This window comes from Thermobia domestica, chromosome 3, assembly GCF_964235325.1.
Source record: "Thermobia domestica chromosome 3, izTheDome1.hap1.1, whole genome shotgun sequence".
NCBI lineage: Eukaryota > Metazoa > Arthropoda > Insecta > Zygentoma > Lepismatidae > Thermobia > Thermobia domestica.
The window spans coordinates 194983075-195004312 of record NC_137456.1 but is presented as its reverse complement, the minus strand read 5'-3'; the positions used below and the strand labels follow the sequence as shown (position 1 = coordinate 195004312).

The window sequence follows — 21238 nt, the reverse complement described above, 5'->3', positions numbered from 1 at the left end:
CTTAAGCCCTGAAGCCCCCCCTAAATATGCCACTCGCTCTGCAGATGACGTAGGCTCAACTTAAAAAAACTTTCGTGATATTTTCCTCATTGAGGAACATGTATATAACTTGTTTTCGTGTGAAACAAGGAAATCTCGAGTAAGTCATTAAGACACTCACACGAGTTGCTTATATTTTCTTGTTTATATTTTTATTTATATTTTGTTTACATTTGATTATTTTTGTTACATTTGAGTATCTTGTTTATATTTTGTATGAAACGGCTTTAACAAGGTATTAGTTTGGGCAGAAGTTTAAATGGCGCGGTATGTGAGTGGTTAGCGCATTGAACTTCTATTTGGTGGTCCCGGGTTCGAATTCCGGCTAGGCTGAAACTTTTTCAAGTGTTTCTGTTTCAATTTCAATTTCAATGCATACTCAGTGTGACAAGCAAGATCTTCTCTTCTCCACAAAGAAAAAGATGTTGGAAGAAGAAGAATTGGAGTAGGTCTGTCAATGGAAACAGTGATTTACAAACTTATTTCCAGCAGTGTTTTTAGATTTGATATTTTCAGCTACTTTTAAGCATTTTCTGATTCATGTGTATTCAGTGTTTTTATTTCTTTGAATATACAGTACATAATGAAAAAATACATTACATACGCAGCAATATTGAGATTAACATATGATGTTAATCGGACAACACGCTCTGAACCAGAGAGATTGATCTCAGAATGGAGAAATGTTTCGTGTGTCGTCTACTCACAATTTTACTTCCATAAAGACTTGACTCGCTGCTACCAACTGCTGTCAGTGCCGAGTAAAGTTACGTATAAGCTGGGTTGCATCTGTCTAGGCTTTCGCACAACTGCAAATTACCTGGACCCCAAGTAATTGAATTAGAGCACTTAGGGGGGAGATAATTTTCTGGCTGGTAGAACATGTCCACTACTAGCTGGTCAAGTAGGTAACATATATCAGTCGACACAGGCAATGACAACTTTCGTCATTTCATCTTTCAAGATCCGTTAAATTTATAATATTTGTTGGACGATATCGGTTTTATAATACGAGTAAATTTTTCGCGGGATATTCAGTGGTCGTAAAATGCGACGAAAGCTATTACTGACCTTTATAGTTTGACTGATGCTTTCGCTATCATGGTTTTTCCTTTAAATTTTGTAAAGGGCACCATCATTTTAATTATCTTGACATAATTTCCTAAAGCCTCTCATTCGTGCCTCAAAAGAAGGATTTCTATTTTTAAAAAATAAGAGTTCATGGAATGCAAGTTTATTCAAAATTCGTTCACAATTATTAAAGTGCCCTAAACAGACATTTTCTTCTAGATTTCTATATTTTGAAAATAAATTCACTGTTTCAGTTCTTTGCCTTTACTTGTTTTGGTAATTTTTTTTATATCAATATGATCAGTTCCAAGATATATTTTAGTTTCGCGGTAAATCCATTTGTAACAAGGTCCAAACATTGTACTATTTTACTTTGGTTTCAGGGGAATCTCACTCCTTTTTTTACTCTCTATCTATCCATCTACTATGTAAACAAGAATCAGCGAGAGAAACAGGCGGAGAGCTTCCTAGCATCCTTCTAGGGGTAAAGAAGAGGGATGAAATTGCGACTGAATAACGATGAAAGAATTGGAGAAATGAGAAAATAGGAGGAACGGGTAGAAATCCCATGAACATGATGTCCATCACGAACTGACTTGGCTTGGGATCGAACCAGGACCCCTGGAACCGGAGGTGAGCGCTCTACCACTAAGCAACCGTGCCACGAATAGTATTAGAAATTATTATTTTTAATAAATAACAAACATCGTAAAATGCCTGTCAGATTACATATTGAATAACGGTTAGGAAAAGAACGACGAATAACACCTTATAAGTTTGGAAGGCTATTCAGACGCAGTGTCATGTTAGACAATAGTTTTCTACTGGTTCAAAACATGATAGGATAACATTTGTATTGAAGAAAGCGATTGCAAATGTGGGTGTCATACAGTGAGAAAAATCCTTTATCCGGGCAGCGGTATATTGTATATACAAATGTTGCGTTTCGGACAACTCTGAAGAACTATAGGTCACTTTCAATTCTAGGAGTCCTTGTATCGATTTCAGGTTCCGTGGGGTTTTTGTGGACAACATCGAGTCCACGGGTTTTCTTGAAGCTTATAACTAAAAGAATTAGTTATTTAAAAATGTTATTTATCACTTTTAAGTTTTGTGAAGACTTAGTTTTCCCAGGTACAAATTCTTCCGTTTCCTCACATTCTCATCCCCCCACTTATTGCCTTCTCATTCACTTTAATTATTTATCTGTCTTTTTTAGCCTAATCAGCATAAGGGTTATTCATAAAGCAAACAAATTCATTTCATTCATTCATAAAATGGAAGTCTACCGACAACATAAGTGAATTCCTATGTTTTAATACTAAATTTCAAGAGTTCTAATACTTACCAGCACCAATTACAAGAGCAGTGACTTGTCCAGGATACATTTTTGAAATGTTATGAATTGATTGCAAATCAGTTTCTAGATCACGAGTTATCTGAAGTACTGGCTCTTCTGTGTTACTAGGAGGACTCATGTCAGAGGTTAGTAACAAATACTGTAAGAGAGAAAGAAAGGCTAAAATATTTTTGACATCCGTTTAATAACTGCAAGAAAGGAAATTTCTTAACTAACAGATAGCCTGGTTGCTGTAAAGAATATAAATAGTTTGCTGAATTACTTGATAATTCTGATGCTGCAAGAATTTAGACATCAGATTGACAGAAATACAATTAACTGAAGTTCCACCCCCGTTATGATCTTAATGGTCAAAGTAATCATGAGACAGAAAAATATGATATTGCCTTATACATGTGTTCAATCCAATATTCTAGTTCAATAGGTTAGTAAAACAAAAATAGGTGCTATTGATTCTGGTAAACTCTAATTAAAATTCCTTAATTGTATTTATTCTTGAAATTTAAATTACATTTTTGGAAACTATTAACATTCAAAGTTGGAAATGTACACACTAGAAAATAGACATACATATGCATTTCTGTAATCCTCATGTAGCTATATTTTACATTAGTTTAATATAGATTACTTTATATTTATCTAATAAACACATCACTAAAGTTTCAAACCTTACTGTACTTAGAAATGTGCTAAATGTAATGCTCTTTAACGAAACCTGTGAGTCAGTCTGATAAACAAATATATTTGTCGTTCCATTTCAAAAGATGTTCGTGAATAAAATTTAACATTAAGAGCTATTTCCATTTTCCCCTGAACACACCCCTATAACTGTACAGAAAATTGACATCGGCTGACCAATGTAGCTTTTCGTACTAAAGAAAAAGATACCTTAATCATCAAGCTGAGTCAACGCATTCGAGAATTATTGCATGTTGAATTTAACATTAGAGTATATGGCTAGAAGTACTTTTCTCAATTTTAAAAGAATGGTAATACATAGAAACGCAGTTCTTAGGAAGTTTCCAAGAGACAATATCAAGGTACAGTTACTCACAAAAGTATCTCCCCCCTAAGCGCTCTAATTCCATTACTTGGGGTCCAGGTAATTTGCAGTTGTGAGTACGCCTAGACAGATGCAACCCAAATTACACATAACTTTACTCGGCACTGACAGCAGTTGGTAGCACCGAGTCAAGTCTTTATGCAAGTAAAATTGTGAGTAGATGACGCACAAAACATTTCTTCATTCTGAGATCAATCTCTCGGGTTCAGAGCGTGTTGCCCAATGAATACCATATGTTAAACTCAATATTGCTGTGTATATAATGTATTATTTCATTATATACTCTATATTCAAAAAATAAAAACACTGATCACACGTGAATCAGAAAATGCTTGAAAGTAGACGAAAATATCAAATCTAGAACAATTGCTGGAAATAAGTTTGTAAATCACTGTTTCCATTGACAGACCTTCTCCAATTCTTCTTCTTCCAACATCTTTTTCTTTCTAGGGAAGAGAAAATCTTGCTTGTCACACTGAATATGCATTAAAATTGAAATTGAAACAGGAACACTTGAAAAAAGTTTCAGCCTGGCCGGGATTCGAACCTGTGTCTACCGTATAGAAGTTGAATGCGCTAACCACTCACCTATTTTTCTGTTTTCACACTTTTTAATCGCTTTTAATTTAGATTATTTTCGAATTACATTGAGAAAGATACATAATTTACAGTTGTAATTACTTGCACACTGAAGAATTTGTATAAGGAGAAACATTTACATTATAATTACACAGAGTGACAATAGAAGAGATAATGCAGGTAATTGGCAAATAGTGTTTTCTTCGTTGGTGGGGGAAATTTACCATATAGTAGACACAGGAAATCCTTGTACGTGTGACGTGCTTGAGGAGAACGAGGAGACAGAATATACTGAATCGTATTTATACTGAGCCAAATGACAGAATGATGTTTCTGTTGTGGAAAATGTTTAAAATCAGGTAACATAAGAATTTGAAACATCAGGTAACTCTGTCAAAGCTGATCTTACACAGGTATTGAATTATGTCACAATAGATTCTCCAAACTGGTGTTGATCTGTTGCAAAGCGTGAGACGATGTTCCTACGTATCCACTTTTCCACAGATATCACATCGATTGTCGTCTGTAATCTGGAGATGATGTCGTTTCCCTTAGTGTCTATGATATTGAAAACAACCCTGTACCATAACGAACGAGCTGAGGTTAATAGAAAATTGAAGGAAATGTTCCTCCAAATCTGTGTCCAATTCGCATTTCGTAATTTGAAAGTTATGTGGTGACAGCGGCGGTTTTGTTTTTGTAATAGCAACGTATAAAGAAGTTTGATTCTTTTAGGAAAATGTTGGGTGCCACTGGTAGACAAATAAAAGTAAGTGCATAAACGTCCTAAAATACCAAACGTCGGAAGGAATGAGAGGCAAACACACTGGTAATGTTCCATCATTGGTATCAACTACAGATGAAAGTAATGTACTGCCTAGTTGGTCTCCAATTCCTTATATATTTTTAAATCCTCTGTGGTAGAATAAAGCTTTAATTTTACTTTCAACATGTATCGAGTTCAGTCCTCTTTCATGATATGACAAACAGGTAGTTGGATAGTGCACTCGAAAAACCATACCTGTCCACAAAAACCAGTTACCGATGCTTGTAAATTTGTGAATATAAAGTTTAGGCATAGGCAAAATTTGACATATGTACCACAACTTAGAAAAGGCATATGTGTTCTCAAAATACACACGATATCAACGAAAGTTGACGATATTGGTGCTGATGTAAAACAGATCTGGCCCTCAAGAAAACATCTTCAAAACTTTTAGAAATGCTCTCACGCAAGTTGCGGGAAAAATAATTGCCCAATATTTTGAGAACTGGCACCACTGTCGGAAAATGTTCATATGAATTTGCAGAAGCATTCCCTAAGGGCATGAGTTTAGTTTTCACTCGATTAAGAAGCGCGCCTGAATATTCACAGTAGTTTTCAACACAATCTTCAACTAGTTCTAAATCCTGTTGGTCCCGAAGAAATACATTTACGTCATCAGCAAAACTACACACTTTGACAGGAACACTGCAAATATGAAGACCTTGGATACGTCGATTGATGTTTTATAGTAAAGGACATATAGGAATTATGAATAGGATCATACTTAATGGACAGCCTTGCCTGACACTACGTTTTATGACAATAGGACTGGTCACAAACCCGACTTTTAGTTTCGACTGTGCGGCATCATACAAAACTCGAATCCAACGGATAAATAAGTCTTCTATTCCCATATGTTGCAACAAAGACCAGAAATAATAGTGATTTACACGATCAGATGCCTGGTTGAAATCTAAGGCAAGCAAGGCATGACTAGTATAGTGAGACTGGTAATTCGCAATAACATCACGCAGAGTTTCTAGCACGTGGTAAATTTTCTTTTAACCTCCTCGGGCATACTGAAATGGTCCAGCAAGAATATCAATAAATGGTAGGAGTCTATTGTTCAAATAACGAGCAAGCAATTTGTAATTGAGAAGAGTTATGGGTTGATAGTGATTAACATTTGTAGGATGTGCTTGTTTAGGTATAAACACTGTAACACCACGAATAAGATACAGTTTCTGTGGATTGTCGTTGAAATATTCGTTAACCAGAGAAGTTAGTACCTCACCAACGAGGGGAAAAACATACCATTCTCCAGGTATTTCATCTAGTCCTGGAGATTTTCCTTTAGGAGCTGCTATGACTGTTGTACATCTTCAAAAGTAAATGGGCGCACAAGAAATGATCGTGCTGTATCATCAAGAACACAAGAAGGTGGTGTGAAAGATTCCTCCAGCGTTTTATTAACTTCAGAAAGACCATAAAGGTTCTGGTAATACAACAGAAATACATTTTTAATGGATGCAATACCTTAATCAAGTTGCCCTTTCTTATTCCAAATGTGATGCATCCATTTGCCTTGGCGTCGTTTCATCCCATGATATAATGATGGTTCTTCATTACCATCTACTAATGGAACCTTGCTTTTAATCTTGAGTCCAGCTACACGTCGGCGATTCAGATTTGAAAGCAATCCTTGATAACGTTTAAGCTGAGGTAACATGGATAAGTCAGAAACAGCAGCACATCGAGATTCTCGTAAGCATTTGTTATAAAATTAAAGCAATTTGCGAAGATCGCGAGATTTTTCAGAGGAGTACCAACGGCAGAAACTCGGAAATCGTGGTTTGAAGTAAGTATGCCACGATACTGTAATAGTGGGAAATAGTGGGAAAATATTTCTGTAATAGTGGGAAAATATTTCCTCTGCCTAAGCCAGTATTGTCATTTTGATTGAAATTCAGCACAAAAGTGTTGGCCTTCCAATAACGATATACTTAATTGCCAATAACCTCCACCTCGTTCAACATTTAGATTATTTAAACAAAAAGTTACAACAAAAGCGGAGTGATCAGAAAAGGAAGTATGAACTATTTCAACTTGTTTAATACAGGACACCAATGGTGAGAAAACATATATACGGTCAAGGCGTGATGTACTTTGATGAGATAAGTAGCTATAATCAGGCGCATGTGGCCTCAGACATATCCATGTATCTTGTAAATGTAATTTGGCAAATCAGATTGCTCCTGTAGCCATGTATATTAGGCGATAACCTTTTGAGATCACATAAAGTCCGTTCGCCACGTAATTTTATAACAAAATGATGCCCGTCTATTTACTTTATTTCATGGTTCTCCCATATTCACTTTCAAATGATCGGCTACAGTTGTCATCTAAATTCATACAATTATACGCACTCATCTCAAGATTTTTCCCTTCATGATTTAGCGCCAGGGGCTACTTTTGACCCCGTAGCTCACTTTAGGATTAATTCATCAGGAAAAAATAATATTTAATAATAACCGCATGCACATGACTGGTGATAGTTCGTGTTGGTCCTTTCTCGATTCTCCCCGACAAATCGAAAAAGCGCGGACGAAAATAAAGTCCTCGCTGCTACGCGGAGGTAACTTCAATACCCCGACTCTTGGTATCTCTTTCGACTCGACGAAACCCTGCCGCCAGTGGCACAATACCTACAGTCCTTCGACGCGTCCCTATAGCGACGATCGGCATTTACCGGCAAGTGGCCACTAGGTGTTGGCGACGTTTACTGCATGGGGTTTCTATGCGAAATTCAAAATTCACATTTTAATTTGAATTTTTCAATTGTTACTTTTTATTTTACAGGTTTTTTCCAATATAATACAGCTTGTAGAGCAGCTTTAAGCTTTTTAATGGTATTTGTTCCATGTCCCTAGTACACATAATAACCAATTTAGGGCAATTTTTAATAATCACTGTAACTGAAAAAATGCCCTTTTGAGATATTTAAACACCCTGTATATGGACACTTGCAGGAGGAGAGACGTAATATTTGGGATTTTTTCATCTCCGACTGTAATAGAGCTGTGCATCATTTTTTTTTACAAAAAACTGACATGTTGAAGTCTGATGACTTGTTGGTTTGACATGGAATGTCCCTTTACTCATTTTTACAGTTTTTTCTGTAACTCTTAAACAACAGGGCAAAAACACAGAAACATTGAGGACAGTAAAAGCATAAACACTATTCGCATGTTCTTCCCTTGCCTGAAGTAAAACAATAAAATATGGTGAACATGCAATTTTTGGTCTTCCATCTTGTATGTGTTGTCAAATCTGTAAAACCAAACCAACCAAAGAGCAATATTAATACACAAAACGCTCAACATCTTAGTTATTCATGACAAAACTATTGCATGATCTGAATAACTCCAGTATATCCACAAATCATTATTTGTCATATTTTACCGAAATACGTCATGACTTTTCCGACAACTTGGTACTTCAAATGTTGTTAATACGCGAAGTTCATTGATCTCATCACTTATTCACTTATTCTCTTATGAACATCAAAACCTTTAGGGCACTTCCCGTAGATATAGAAAGGTGAAATGTAGTGTCCAGGCTTGGTGTAGCATGCAAGTAAACAAATAAAAAGCAACGGGATGATATTTTCCCTCCGCCAAGTCCCCTTCAATGGAGTGTGTTAATTATTCAACAAAAAGACTTGAAATCCAATCAGATAATTCATAAAATATAAAATATGTAGCCAAATCTCGACTTTACAATAATAATAATAATAATAATAATAATAATAATAATAATAATAATAATAATAATAATAATAATAATAATAAGAAGAAGAAGAAGAAGAAGAAGAAGAAGAAGAATAGAAAAGTGTTTGTCTTTCAATAACGATATACTTAATTGCCAATAACCTCCACCTCGTTCAACATTTAGATTGTTTAAAGAAAAGGTTACAACATAAGCAGAGTGATCAGAAAAGGAAGTATGAACAATTTCAACTTCTTTCATACAGGGCGCCATTGGTGGGGAGACATATACGGTCAAGGCGTGATGCACTTTGATAGGATAAGTAACTATAATCACGTGCCTGTGGCCTCAGACATATCCATGTATCTTGTAAATGAAATTCAGTCACTAATCCATGGAGAGCATATCTGAAATTGAAGCCTGGGGTTTGATCTTCAGGCCGTAAAACGCAATTATAAACCTCTGTCATAATTAAGCTATCAACATTGGGCCCTAATGGAAGAGAAGAAGGAAATTCGCAACCTTGGGAAAAGAAGGAATTTCGATCGGTTCGAGCATGTGAGCCACTCGGAGCATAAAGGTTCACAATATTGATATCTCCTAGTTTACCCTTAATATGCGACCAGACGGGTGACACACAGGAGAAGAAAAACGAGTGGAAGACCTGAAAGCAATTGCTGTACCTGTACCATTATTGTTAAAATTATTTTCGAATATAAATGATGAACTTTGATTCAGGTCCGGAACACCAACTTCTTGGAAAAAAGCAACATCGATTCCTTCACTTCGTAGAAAATCTCAGAGTACCAATTTCTTGACGGGGCTTTCTAAATTGTTAATATTAATTGTATCTATTTTAAGCAACATCACATCGGCAAATACACACAATGACCAATAAAAAATAAAGTTCTTAAAAGAAAATAGCGAAAACAGCATAGCAACTAACATAGGAATTAATTAGACAAAACTTAGAACATATAAATTGCATAGAGTAAACTTGACCTAATTAATAAAAAAAGAAACTAACATAGTTGAACCCAGTCTAACTTAACCCATTAAAATATAACCTACAAGAGAAAGAATTACAGCATAGCAGCGTCTCTTGTAGACATGCTAGATATATTTGCGTCAGTTTCACATTTTTTGAATAACTTTTGACTTAATTCGTTCCTTTTGGTACGCTTGCGACGAGTACGAGGTTCTTCAGTAATTTCACTTAAGTCTGTGATAGGAAAGTCAACCTGTATCTCACAACACTGAAAAGATATGGTATGATCAGTTGCATTGTTATCAGGCAAGCCATTCCGGTCTTGGGAACCAGGGAAACTGCAAACATGCCCATCACTCTCTGTAGAATTCAACTTATCAGAAGAAACTTCTTGCTCACTAGGTATTTTTGCCATGTCATATGCAGAATGAGATGGAGGGACTTCCTTTGAAATGTGGATCTCTTGTATTGGAGATAACAGTAGCTGAGGTTCATGACCATACTTAACTGGCTTCTCAGTAAGAATACCACTAGATGTATTTATTTGAATTCCTGACGAAAGAGGATTCGTATTGTTTGGCTCACACACGGAACTTGATAGTGCTGGAAAATTATTATCGTGAAATGTTGGCATAGTGGGGTCAGGTGGGCACGAAACTATATTTGATGCCTTATTCCTGTTGCGAGATGGAACTGGCATGCTATCAAATTTAGGCATAAGAGTAGCTGAAGGGTCACTATTTTTAATTGTAGGAGCCACTTTTCCAGCATAACTGTTAGGATAACTGGAAACGCGAAGAGGACAATTGGAATACATATGTGCCCCATTGCACCTGAGACATGCCCGTATCTGATTAGGGTAGGTTACGCAAACTTTTCCCCTTGAATAACTACAAAAAGATGGAATAGGTTTTTAACTTCCATACCTATTAGCTTACGTCTCGTTCGTATTGGATACACATGTTGGACAGAATACAGTTCACCAGAAATGTTAGATATGACACCGTAGTCACTAAGTACTTTTCGAATGTCTGAATCTGCAAGTTCCATTAAAGTACATAACAACTTAACAGTCACGATTTGAACATCAGCCCACGAAACTGGGAATGCGTATTTTCCATTTGTTTCAGTATAATACACAGTTCCATCAGAAACACCCAAAACATTTTCATATAGGTCTTCCGTATGAAGTTTCACGTACAACAATTTACGATAAACGTCCATTTCTATGCTTAATACATCACCAACAGAAAAACGAAAATTATCACTGAGCCACTGATGCAAAGTCAAGCTACTTGCTCGCTGCGAAACTCCACCAAAATCGAATTTTAAAGTATTTACCCTTTTTAACGACATGATGTATTCAACTAAATCAGTCACGAAGAAAACACAGAAGAAAACAAACAAACAAAAAAAAAAAAAAAAAAACAGCAAACTTCATTGCTGAGGAAAGCAACGCTGAAGCTAAAAACGTCAAGGCATCTAGCACAGAGCGAAGACACGTCTACACATTTCAAATCTAAACACAGTATGACCTATCGCGGCACTCAACCTTCTACCCAAACTAATACCTAGATAAATCGTTCAATGAAAACTATAAACACCACCATCAAACAAACAAATATAAACAAAATATAAATAAAAATATAAACAAGAAAATGTAAGCAACTTGTGTGAGTATCTTAATGACTTACTCGAGATTTCCTTGCTTCACTCAAAAACAAGTTATATACACGTTCCTCAATGAGGAAAATATCACGAAAGTTCTTTAAGTTGAGGCTACGTCATCGGCAGAGACCGTAACTTGCGGGGGACAAAGGGCAACTGTCCCCTCAGAGAATCTCCCCGCCGTTCGAGGGGGCACATTTTGGTACAAAATTTTCTTACTCCATATACGATACGAACATGAAATTAGAAATGAAGCATCAAATAGGGTCGCTATATTACATAAAGAAAAAAGAACACAAAAGGTAAATAGAACGAAAATGGGTCGTGGATCCATTTCAGTAAAAAATGTATACCATTATGGGCTCTAGAAATAATATTAATTCGTATGGCTTTGAGATGTATCAATATTGTCCCCTTGATAATTTTGTCATGTATGGAATCGGCCCAGGGAGTATCTAACGGAACCGCAGACCTTCCCGTGCGGGAGGGCCCATAAAAATAAAGAGAAATACAGATTAAGAGAAAGAGGGGGCCCAAGAATTAGAAAAACTTTTTTTCTATAGGGCCCAAATAAACTTATTAATGCTTGCACCCCCCCTAGAAAAAAACTAAGTTACGGCGCTGGTCATCGGTTGCAGGGATGGTCCCGATTTACATTACATTTCGTCTTTACCATAATTTCTACAGAAGAAAAGACGACAGAAATTTTTTTCACATTCTTTGAATTGTATGAACACGTGTAGAAATAAACAGCCCTATGTTTATGTTCCATAACTACTAGTTTATTTTCTTATATTCATATGAGTAATTTGTGGCAAATTGAGCAGGTGGCACTAGCCGAGTGATCTCGAGCGTTCGGCTAATGATCATGAGGCGCAATCCACTAGGGCTTCGAATTCCTCTGAAGGTCGGAATTTTAATTGTGCTCAGTATTTCTGTTTTCCTGTCCTTGTAGTGTTTGGAATACGTCGAAAGGACATGAGCTGCCAGTGGCGAACAATACTCCGGCTGCGGCGATTTGTTTCAAAAAGAATTGTAAAAGCAGGAAACTCCCATTGCAGCTACCTGGGTCCAAATCCCGTCATGGCAATTATTAATTTTTGTGAATGAGAAGATAACGTTTATGTAATTGGTATTGTAATTATGTTGTTATTATTATTATTATTATTATTATTATTATTATTATTATTATTATTATTACCACAGAAGGAAAGAAAAGTATCATAGTCGAAGGTATTCATAGGAACAGAAATGATATACACTATGTCAGATGTTTCATACGTTTATATACGAACGTAATAAAATTATTACGCTTATGAATTTACAGATAGAAATATCGTTGGGGGGCGCGGTGGCTCAGTGGTAGAGCGTTCACCTCCGGTGCTTGGGGTCCCTGGTTCGATCCCAGCCAGCGCCGTGTGGACTTCGTGGTGGACAAACACAGTGCTAGTGGGTTTTCTCGGGATTCTCCCGTTTCCTCCCACTTTCTTCATTCCACCATTTCACTCATTTCTCATTATCACCGTCCCCTTTAACCTAACCGGCATAAGAGTGGGACGTTAAACTTAAAGATTTCATTTCATTTTTTAGAATTATCATTTTATGACAACAAGAAATGGAATATAAATATTTTTGTTAGTTGATAACACTAATGCATTTTGTTTCGCTCTTCTTCTAGTAGAAAGTTGAGGTGACACCTTAAATAGGATCATTCCCATTACTAGACTTGTAAGTTCGATCAGTATATGCAATTTGTGCACAGTAGAAAGAATTCCTAGGAACTCATTATTGGCCCATACTACGTGTTTACCATTACCATCAGACCATCAGACTTCACCATCTCAGGTTTTTGTAAAAAAAAATGATGCAGAGCTTTATTACAGTCGGAGATGAAAAAATCCCAAATATTACCTCTCTCCTCCTGAAAGTGTCCATATAAAGGTGTTTAAAAATGTCAAAAGGGCATTTTTTTCCAGTTACAGTGATTATTAAAAATTGCCCTAAAATGGTTAATATGTGTACTAGAGACATGGAACAAACACCATTAGAAAGCTTAAAGCTGCTCTACAAGTTGTATTATATTGAAAAAACCTGTAAAATAAAAAGTAACAATTGAAAAGTTCAAATTAAAATGTGAATTTTGAATTTCGCATAGAAACCCCATGCCGTAAACGTCGCCAACACCTAGTGGCCCACTTGCCGGTAAATGCCGATCGTCGCTATAGGGACGCGTCGAAGGACTGTCGGTATTGTGCCACTGGCGGCAGGGTTTCGTCGAGTCGAAAGAGATACCAAGAGTCGCGATATTGAAGTTACCTCCATGTAGCAGCAAGGACTTTATTTTCGTCCGCGCTTCTTCGATTTGTCGGGGAGAATCGAGAAAGGACCAACACGAACTATCGTCAGTTACGTGCATGCGGTTATTATTATATATATTATTTTTTCCTGATGAATTGTTCCTAAAGTGAGCTACGGGGTCAAGAGTAACCCTGGCTCTTCACCATGAAGTGAAAACTCCTGGGATTAGTTCGATAATTGCATGAATTTAGATGACAACTGTAGCCGATCATTTGAAAGTGAATATGGGAGAACCATGAAATAAAGTAAATAGACGCGCATTATGTTGTTATAAAATTACATCGAACGGACTTTATCTGATCTCAAACGGTTATCGTCGAATATACATGGTTACAGGAGCAATCTGATTAGCCAAATTAAAAATACCTCATGTAATTATGCCTATACAAACTGGGAACAGGTCAAAACTCTCACAGCCAAAACCCCCACACTCAATAAATGTCAAAACGGCCACACAAACGATCATAACCCCCACACAAACGGATAAATCTCCCAAATGCACGAACGGTCATAACTCCCACAGCCAAAACCCCCACACTGGTAATCTGTCATAACTCCCATACAAATGGACAAAATTGCCAGACATATAACGGTCACAACCCCCACACAAATGACAAAGCTCCCGCATGCAGAAATTGCCAAATCTGCCACACAAATGGACAAAAACCCCACACAATCGGACAAATCTCCCACACTCTGAAATGATCCTGGTTGCATGTCTTGCCCTTGTACTTTTAATAACATTTTTTATTCCACTTAAACTGATGTTGCAACTATTCTTCTTGAACTGTTTTTTAATGACAGAAACACTAAAATGAGCGTCATAAAAAGCCGCAACGAAGACGTGCAATCACGTTCATTTCAGAGTGTGGGGGATTTGTCCGATTGTGTGGGGTTTTTGTCCATTTGTGTGGCAGTTGTGACAATTTCTGCATGTGGAAGTTTTGACCATTTGTGTGGGAGTTTTGTCCATTTATGTGGGGATTATGACCGTTGCTATGTGTGGCTGTTTTTTCCATTTGTGTGGGGATTATGACCGATTGTGTGGGCGTTTTGACATTTCTTGTGTGTGGGAATTTTGGCTGAGGGGGTTTTGACCGTTCGTGCGTGTGGGAGATTTGTCCATTTGTGTGGGAGTTATGACCGATCGTGTAGGCGTTTTGACATTTCTTGAGTGTGGGAGTGTTGGCTGGTGGGGGGGGGTTTGACCGTTCGTGCGTTTGGGAGATTTGTCCATTTGTGTGGGAGTTATGACCGATTGTGTGGGCGTTTTGACATTTCTTGAGTGTGAGGGTTTTGGTTGTGGGGGTTTTGACCTAGACCCTACAAACGACTTTTCTTCATCGCCTCCGTGGCCAATTCGGAAGAGCACGCGACTAGTAATTCAAAGGTTGGTGGTTCGCGCGCAGCTCGGGACACTTTTCTTAAACTTTTTTTTAGTGTTTTTCAGACTCTATTTAATGTAAACAAATTACTCATATAGGCGATTTAACATATTTGGGGGGGGATTTTATTGTTCATTGGCGTTTCATCGCGTCTCGGCCGCTGGTGGTGTAATTTTAGAAACGGAAGTGGGGCACCGTGGATCGTCGCTGCGGGGAGATCAATTTTTGGGGAGATATGCCATCGGGTACCGACGTTTATGGCATGGGGAGTGTCCCTGCGAATTTGTTCAAAATTGTCCAGGTTTTAGTCACATATGTGTACTAAAACACCACAAAGTTGCATTTTGGACACTCAATGGGATCCGATTGAAAATTCAGCATAAACCAAACATTGCAAGATATTGACTATGTGAATATGTGGGTTCAGATCGATAACCATTTGCCTGTAGCTATTTACCTGCAGCATCAAAGGAATTTATATTCAATTTCATGTGTTTCTTGATGTATTCATTTGAATTTACACAATTGTCCAACTTTTGACATATTTATAGAGGTATTACGTTTCCGAACAGTACTCAATACAGATCATTATTCTTGTTAGTCAGTATTGATGTTTCTAAATTTACATTGGCTACATTGATACAAGTTATTTTCATTCCTTTGTTTCAGGTTGCTGTCACTGACATGTGGAAATGTATAATTGATATAGGAAATAGAATATTGACTAATTGTATGTGCTGAAAGTGTGTAAAGTGATATGGAACAGTGTCACTGTGTTTCGTAACACATTTGATACAAATATTGTGAAAGCGAGGGAAATATATCCCTCCGTTTCATAATAAGTTCTGGAACAGCATAACATAATAAGTTGAGGACTTTTAATACTTTTTCCTTCTTTTCTTTTTTCCTCTCGAATTTTCCACTCCCTTACTTGGGTGCCCGGGCCGTAGCGCCGCTTACTCCCCTCCCGACACAGCACTGTGCCTGTCAAGGGTTCGAAGCACTCTAAAGGACAATTTCTCCTTCATTGCCTTGTGTGTTTCTATGTCATTTTAGGTGTCAATTTAAAGTTGAATCATCTGGACTATTTTCTCTGTATAATACTCTACTGTTTTATCGTGACTGAAATCAGAAAGTTTCACCATTATTACATTGGAATCGTAAAAGTGTAATTACTAAGTTCAATGCACATCCAGTTTTTTTCTTCTTCTCAAAACTGTGATACCTTAGAGTAGTGGCTTAAGCGTTAGTTCCTAGTGTTGCGGTCGCGGGTTCGATTCTGGCTGTGACAGTTAAGAATTTTTTTATAATTGGCAATATTGATACTTCAGATGTATACTAACATTAAAAATATTCAATTTCTCTGGGTCTCAGAGTTGAGACGACTTCGTTCCCAGGTGAAATGCGAACAACACAAAATTACGTTATCTGTATCAACCTTGATTCGTACTGTCTGGAAACGTAACATGTTTGAACACAACTGAAAAATGAAATGAAATCTTACGTCCCGGAAACGGGAGAAGACCGAGAAAACCCACGAGCAGGGTGTTTGTCCACCACAAAGTCAACACGACGCGAGCAGGAATTGAACCAGGGGCCCCAAGCACCGGAGGTGAACGCTCTACCACTGAGCTACCGCGCCACCTCAAATTTGAACAAGAATCGATGAATACATAACGGCTAAACACGTCCTTACTTGCAAGTAAAAAAAATAAAAAGCAACGGGATGATATTACCCTCCGTCAAGTCGCCTTCAATGGAGTGTGTTAATTATTCAACAAAAAAAAAAAAAAACTTTAAATCCAATCAGAAGATTCAGAAAATATAAAATATATAGCCAAATTTCGACTTTACAATAGTAATAACAATAATAATAATAATAATAATAATAATAATAATAATAATAATAATAATAATAATAATAATAATAATAAAGGAATAACAGAATTAACAGAAATACCTTCCAATAAAGAAAAATTGGAAAAGCCACGCCGAGATTCGAACCAGGGTCACTGTAATGGCAGTTCTTTTCTCCCACACTTTGCCAACAAATCCTCAGACAAAGGTATGAAAATAATGCGAGTTTTCACGCAAACTCGAGTCGATTCGACTCGAAACAGACATCTTTCAGCTCGTCTCGACTCGAAAAATTTCTTCGAACTCGACTGGAATTTGACTCGAATTTGACTCGAGTTCCGATTCGAGTCGAGTCAAAACGTGCAAAATCGAGCCAAATGCTGTGTGTAGTCTCAAGTACTTTCTTCAAGTATCCTACATAAACAATATAATTATTATCAATGATGCTACTACTACTACTATTTATTTCTTCTTCTTCTTCTTCTTCTTCTTATTATTATTATTATTATTATTATTATTATTAATATATTATTTTTATAACAATACCATGTATAAACATCAAAGGTATATCTGAATACTAAACACTAGTTGACTGCATACGGTAGTCGTGAAGTCTAGGAGGCAAGGACATCGTTCACGAGGTTCTCCATTTGAGTTCCGGAGAAGCAAGCATCCGGGCTCAAACCAAAAATCGTTAAAGAACTAGAGGCGCCAGCCAAACTTGTTCAAAAGTGCTTGACCCGGGTTTAGGGTTCTCAACGGCTCCAACCGATCGGCTCACAACTCATCCTCTATCGAGCCGAGCCAATAGTTCACTCACCCAAGCCGGCTCGAACCGAAACAAACCGAGCTGATGGCTTACTCCAACCAAGCTGGCTCGAGGCGATGGCTCACCTGAGCCGAGTAGGTGCCTCATTTTAAGGAGCTGTTCGCTCAGTTGAACCGAACTGAGTCCGTTAACATCACTACCCAGGTTGGGCTGAATCGGTTCAAATCTTCGACCGTGCAGGTCTTAGACTTGGTGGTAAGAAATACAGTATATACATATGTTAGTGCTTACGACATTTGAGGCTGTATCGTTATAAAAATCCATTGTCGTCTTGTTAATCGAGACGAGATGAGATGCGAGCATCTCATGAGCAAGACTAAAAATATTCCAAATTACTTATTACATTTCTCATAGCTTTCACTTTCCAGTCTCATCAGGTATTGATTTCAAGACGAGTTAAACAAGCTAAAGGAGCGAGCCATTTATTATTATTATTATTATTATTATTATTATTATTATTATTATTATTATTATTATTATTATTATTATTATTATGTAAACAATAACTTCCAATAAAGAAAAATAAATGATACGTCGGGATTCCGGGTCGTTGAAATGACAGTTCTCTGCTTTCACATTTTGTCATCACATTTGCAGTAATGTAAATCGGGACCCCGATAAAACGATAAGGTAGCCTCATCTTGAAGAACGTTTCGTGATATTTTCCTCATTGACGAAGGTCTATATCACTTCTTCTTAAGCTAAAGAAGGAAACCTCGAGTAAGTCATTGTGACACTCATAAGTAATGTCTCCTTATGGGAGTATTAGTACGAGTATTTTGTGTACAGTCTTACATGTAGTGCTTTTAACTAGGTACGTTCGGTGTCTTGTGGAGTACGAATCCTTTGTAGGTTGTTCTCGTTGTTCATAATATCCATAGTGATTTCCCAGAACTTTCAATTTTTCTCTTCTTTCATAAAAAAGAATGAATTTGCCTTCTGCAGGCAGGCAGGCTTTATATTCAGTCGATAGACTTACGTATTCATTTTGTAATCAGTTCTTAATTTTGAGAAGTTATTGAAAGTTACATTTGTGCTAATCGTTCAATGTATTCCAAATGATCTGCTTCTATGTAGTATATAATAACACCATTTCTGTACTAAGAACTACAGATGTAAAGGTAACTCAAGTAATCCAGAAGCAGCTCTTGAGGGAGGTCACATGGTAAATGTTTAAATTTTATCGCTAAGCTAAGGGAAGAAATACATAATGTATTTATTCTTGTATGCATTATAAAGAATTAGCGCATGGGACAAGCTTTCTTTTCTTATCTTGTAGCAATAAAATTATAATTGTTACCAGTGTGACTCCTCTCGACACCCGCCACTGAATTATTAGCTCGAAATTTTTTCGACCCACCGCCATTGTCCTCTTCTGGATACGGGAAATTTTACGGGACACTAGAGAGCAGGAATAGTATCTAGCCATTATAGTTTGACAAAGTTAATTCAGATTCTCTTCCTCCCCATATAATTTAACATTTAGTGATTTTTAGTGATTTTCCACTCTCTAATCTACTACTAAATGGTCATTGTTCGTTGGCAACTCTGCTCGATAGTTGTGGGATTGTTTGTTTGTTTGTTTGTTTTTTCTCAATACGAAGAAACAAATGTTTGTTTGTGTTGTGTTGTAACATTATAGGTGAGTACATTTATTATTATTTTAAGTCGATTTCTAAGGTGCGTATTCTCTCAATTTTGAGGAGTGGAGTTCAAGTTTCTTTCACTATTTCATGACCATCTTTTGTGTAAAGTTTTAGCCGGTCAAGCACCTTGGTTTCTGACTAGAAGGTTCGATACCTTATTCAGTGTACAAATAACGCGCTGACTTCAAAGCACACATTACGCAATACCGCATAAGACAAAGTATGTTTGGAAACTATTCTAGTGCACGTAGTAGTGTGTGCCGTGAATTTGAGTGCAAGGAAAAACGGACTTTTTTGCCGTGGAGTACGTCTATTATTTTCAGTCCTAAAAATGTTAAAATTTTATCATTTATCAAGAAAGTCACTGTCATTACAACACTAATTCCTGGATGTACAATCACTTTAAGAGAACTCCACGGTTTTGCGTGTAAATACTGGGTACGAAAATATGCCACAAAACTACAGTGTAAAAACCACAAACTAACCCCGTGCTAGCTGGCTACAAAACACACGAATGCTATCTAATCGAGTCAGGATAGGGAAGCCCAAGCAGTATCGAGGGTTGCGTCCGTAGGAGCAGGCGCGTCAGTGATGGTACGTATGCGCGTAAACGAGGATGTTACTGAAAACCGTTAAATTAGTTTAGTTTCTTAACACATTCACTGCGATTACTTAACTTTATGATTTTACAATTCTGCATTTAGGAAACTATAAACAATTAACTTTTTGTAGTAGAGGACTTGGATAAGTACTGTGATAAATAACCTTCCATGTGCTCAATTTTACACACCATTAACACATTTGAATATTTGTATATACACACAAAAGTAGGTATACAATCCTACACAGTATGACATTTTAGTTTATTAAGATAGTTTATTTGTTTCTATCTGTTCCAGGGTTAAGATATGAGGGAAGAGAGAGATTAAGAACAAATAATAAACTAAGTCACTATCTGAGTGGATGACAATAAGAAAATTATATAAAATATCATGACCCGGTCGGTAGGGGACTGTGTACCTACTTTTGGGCCACCCTATATAACTGTTTCTATATTTCTTTATTTTCAATTATTTCCTACATTGATCATATTTTCTGCTCACTTGCAATAATCCATAAAACTCCACAAAACTTAATAACTTTTTTCTCCTCAACGCACGTTCTTATGAAACTCAAAATCGAAACCCCGAATTGTCATCTTTGAATACGCGGAACTAATCTCCTCATTACAGCGAAATGTCTCATGTCAACATGCCTCCACTCAAAATATTACTATCAGCACGCAGCTTTTCACGTTCAAAATACATTAAACTAGTTAGCATGATTTCCTGTAAAATTTACGTATTTTTTATATTTCAGGCCCTACTCTCTAACACTTAACCCGGAGTTCTCTGTGAGGACTGTTATACATCTTAACGAGTCAACGAAATAGTGCAGATCGGAATATGACTTCGCTTTCGTCTTTCTTTAACATTTGATTGTTAGGAAAAAAGGTGAGTAAGGCCAGAATTAACATTTAAAATTTCGTAGCAGCCCAGTAAACATTGTTTTTCATAAGATGTTTTTAATTTAATACACTGCTTTGCTGAATATTCAAAATATATTGGATATATTAATGAACATTGAGTTGCTGGCTATATCATACCATCTTCATTTGCTTTATACAGCAGTTATTTCTTTTAATATTACCATTGCTTTTTAGCAACAGTTGAACTCTCTTTAATGTAAGGTGTTTCATGCGGATTTTCAATGTTCTGATGTAAAGCCTGTGACAAATATCTTGGCATTTCAGCTAAACGAATAAAACGGAAGTCTGACGCGACGTTGCCGAATGCTAAGGGGTGTGGCTATGGCTAAGCAA

The 21238-nt window shown here is 36.8% G+C and overlaps 2 protein-coding genes across 4 annotated transcripts in view; one reads left to right on the top strand and one right to left on the bottom strand.

Annotated features, from left to right (window-relative positions):
- Positions 1 to 2642, bottom strand: part of LOC145680916 (uncharacterized) — a 975933-nt gene extending 973291 nt beyond the window's left edge. For all 3 annotated transcript variants that reach the window (XM_081752076.1, XM_081752077.1, XM_081752075.1), the window contains exon 1: positions 2459 to 2642. In XM_081752076.1, coding sequence (XP_081608202.1) covers positions 2459 to 2588 — 130 coding nt within the window. In that variant the 5' untranslated portion in view covers positions 2589 to 2642. The remainder of the gene's footprint in view (positions 1 to 2458) is intronic.
- A 14396-nt stretch (positions 2643 to 17038) lies between these two features.
- LOC145680917 (uncharacterized) overlaps positions 17039 to 21238 on the top strand; it is a 39331-nt gene continuing 35131 nt past the window's right edge. The window contains exons 1-2 of the mRNA XM_081752078.1: positions 17039 to 19373; positions 20737 to 20870. The gene's annotated coding sequence lies outside the window, so the exon portion shown is untranslated. The remainder of the gene's footprint in view (positions 19374 to 20736; positions 20871 to 21238) is intronic.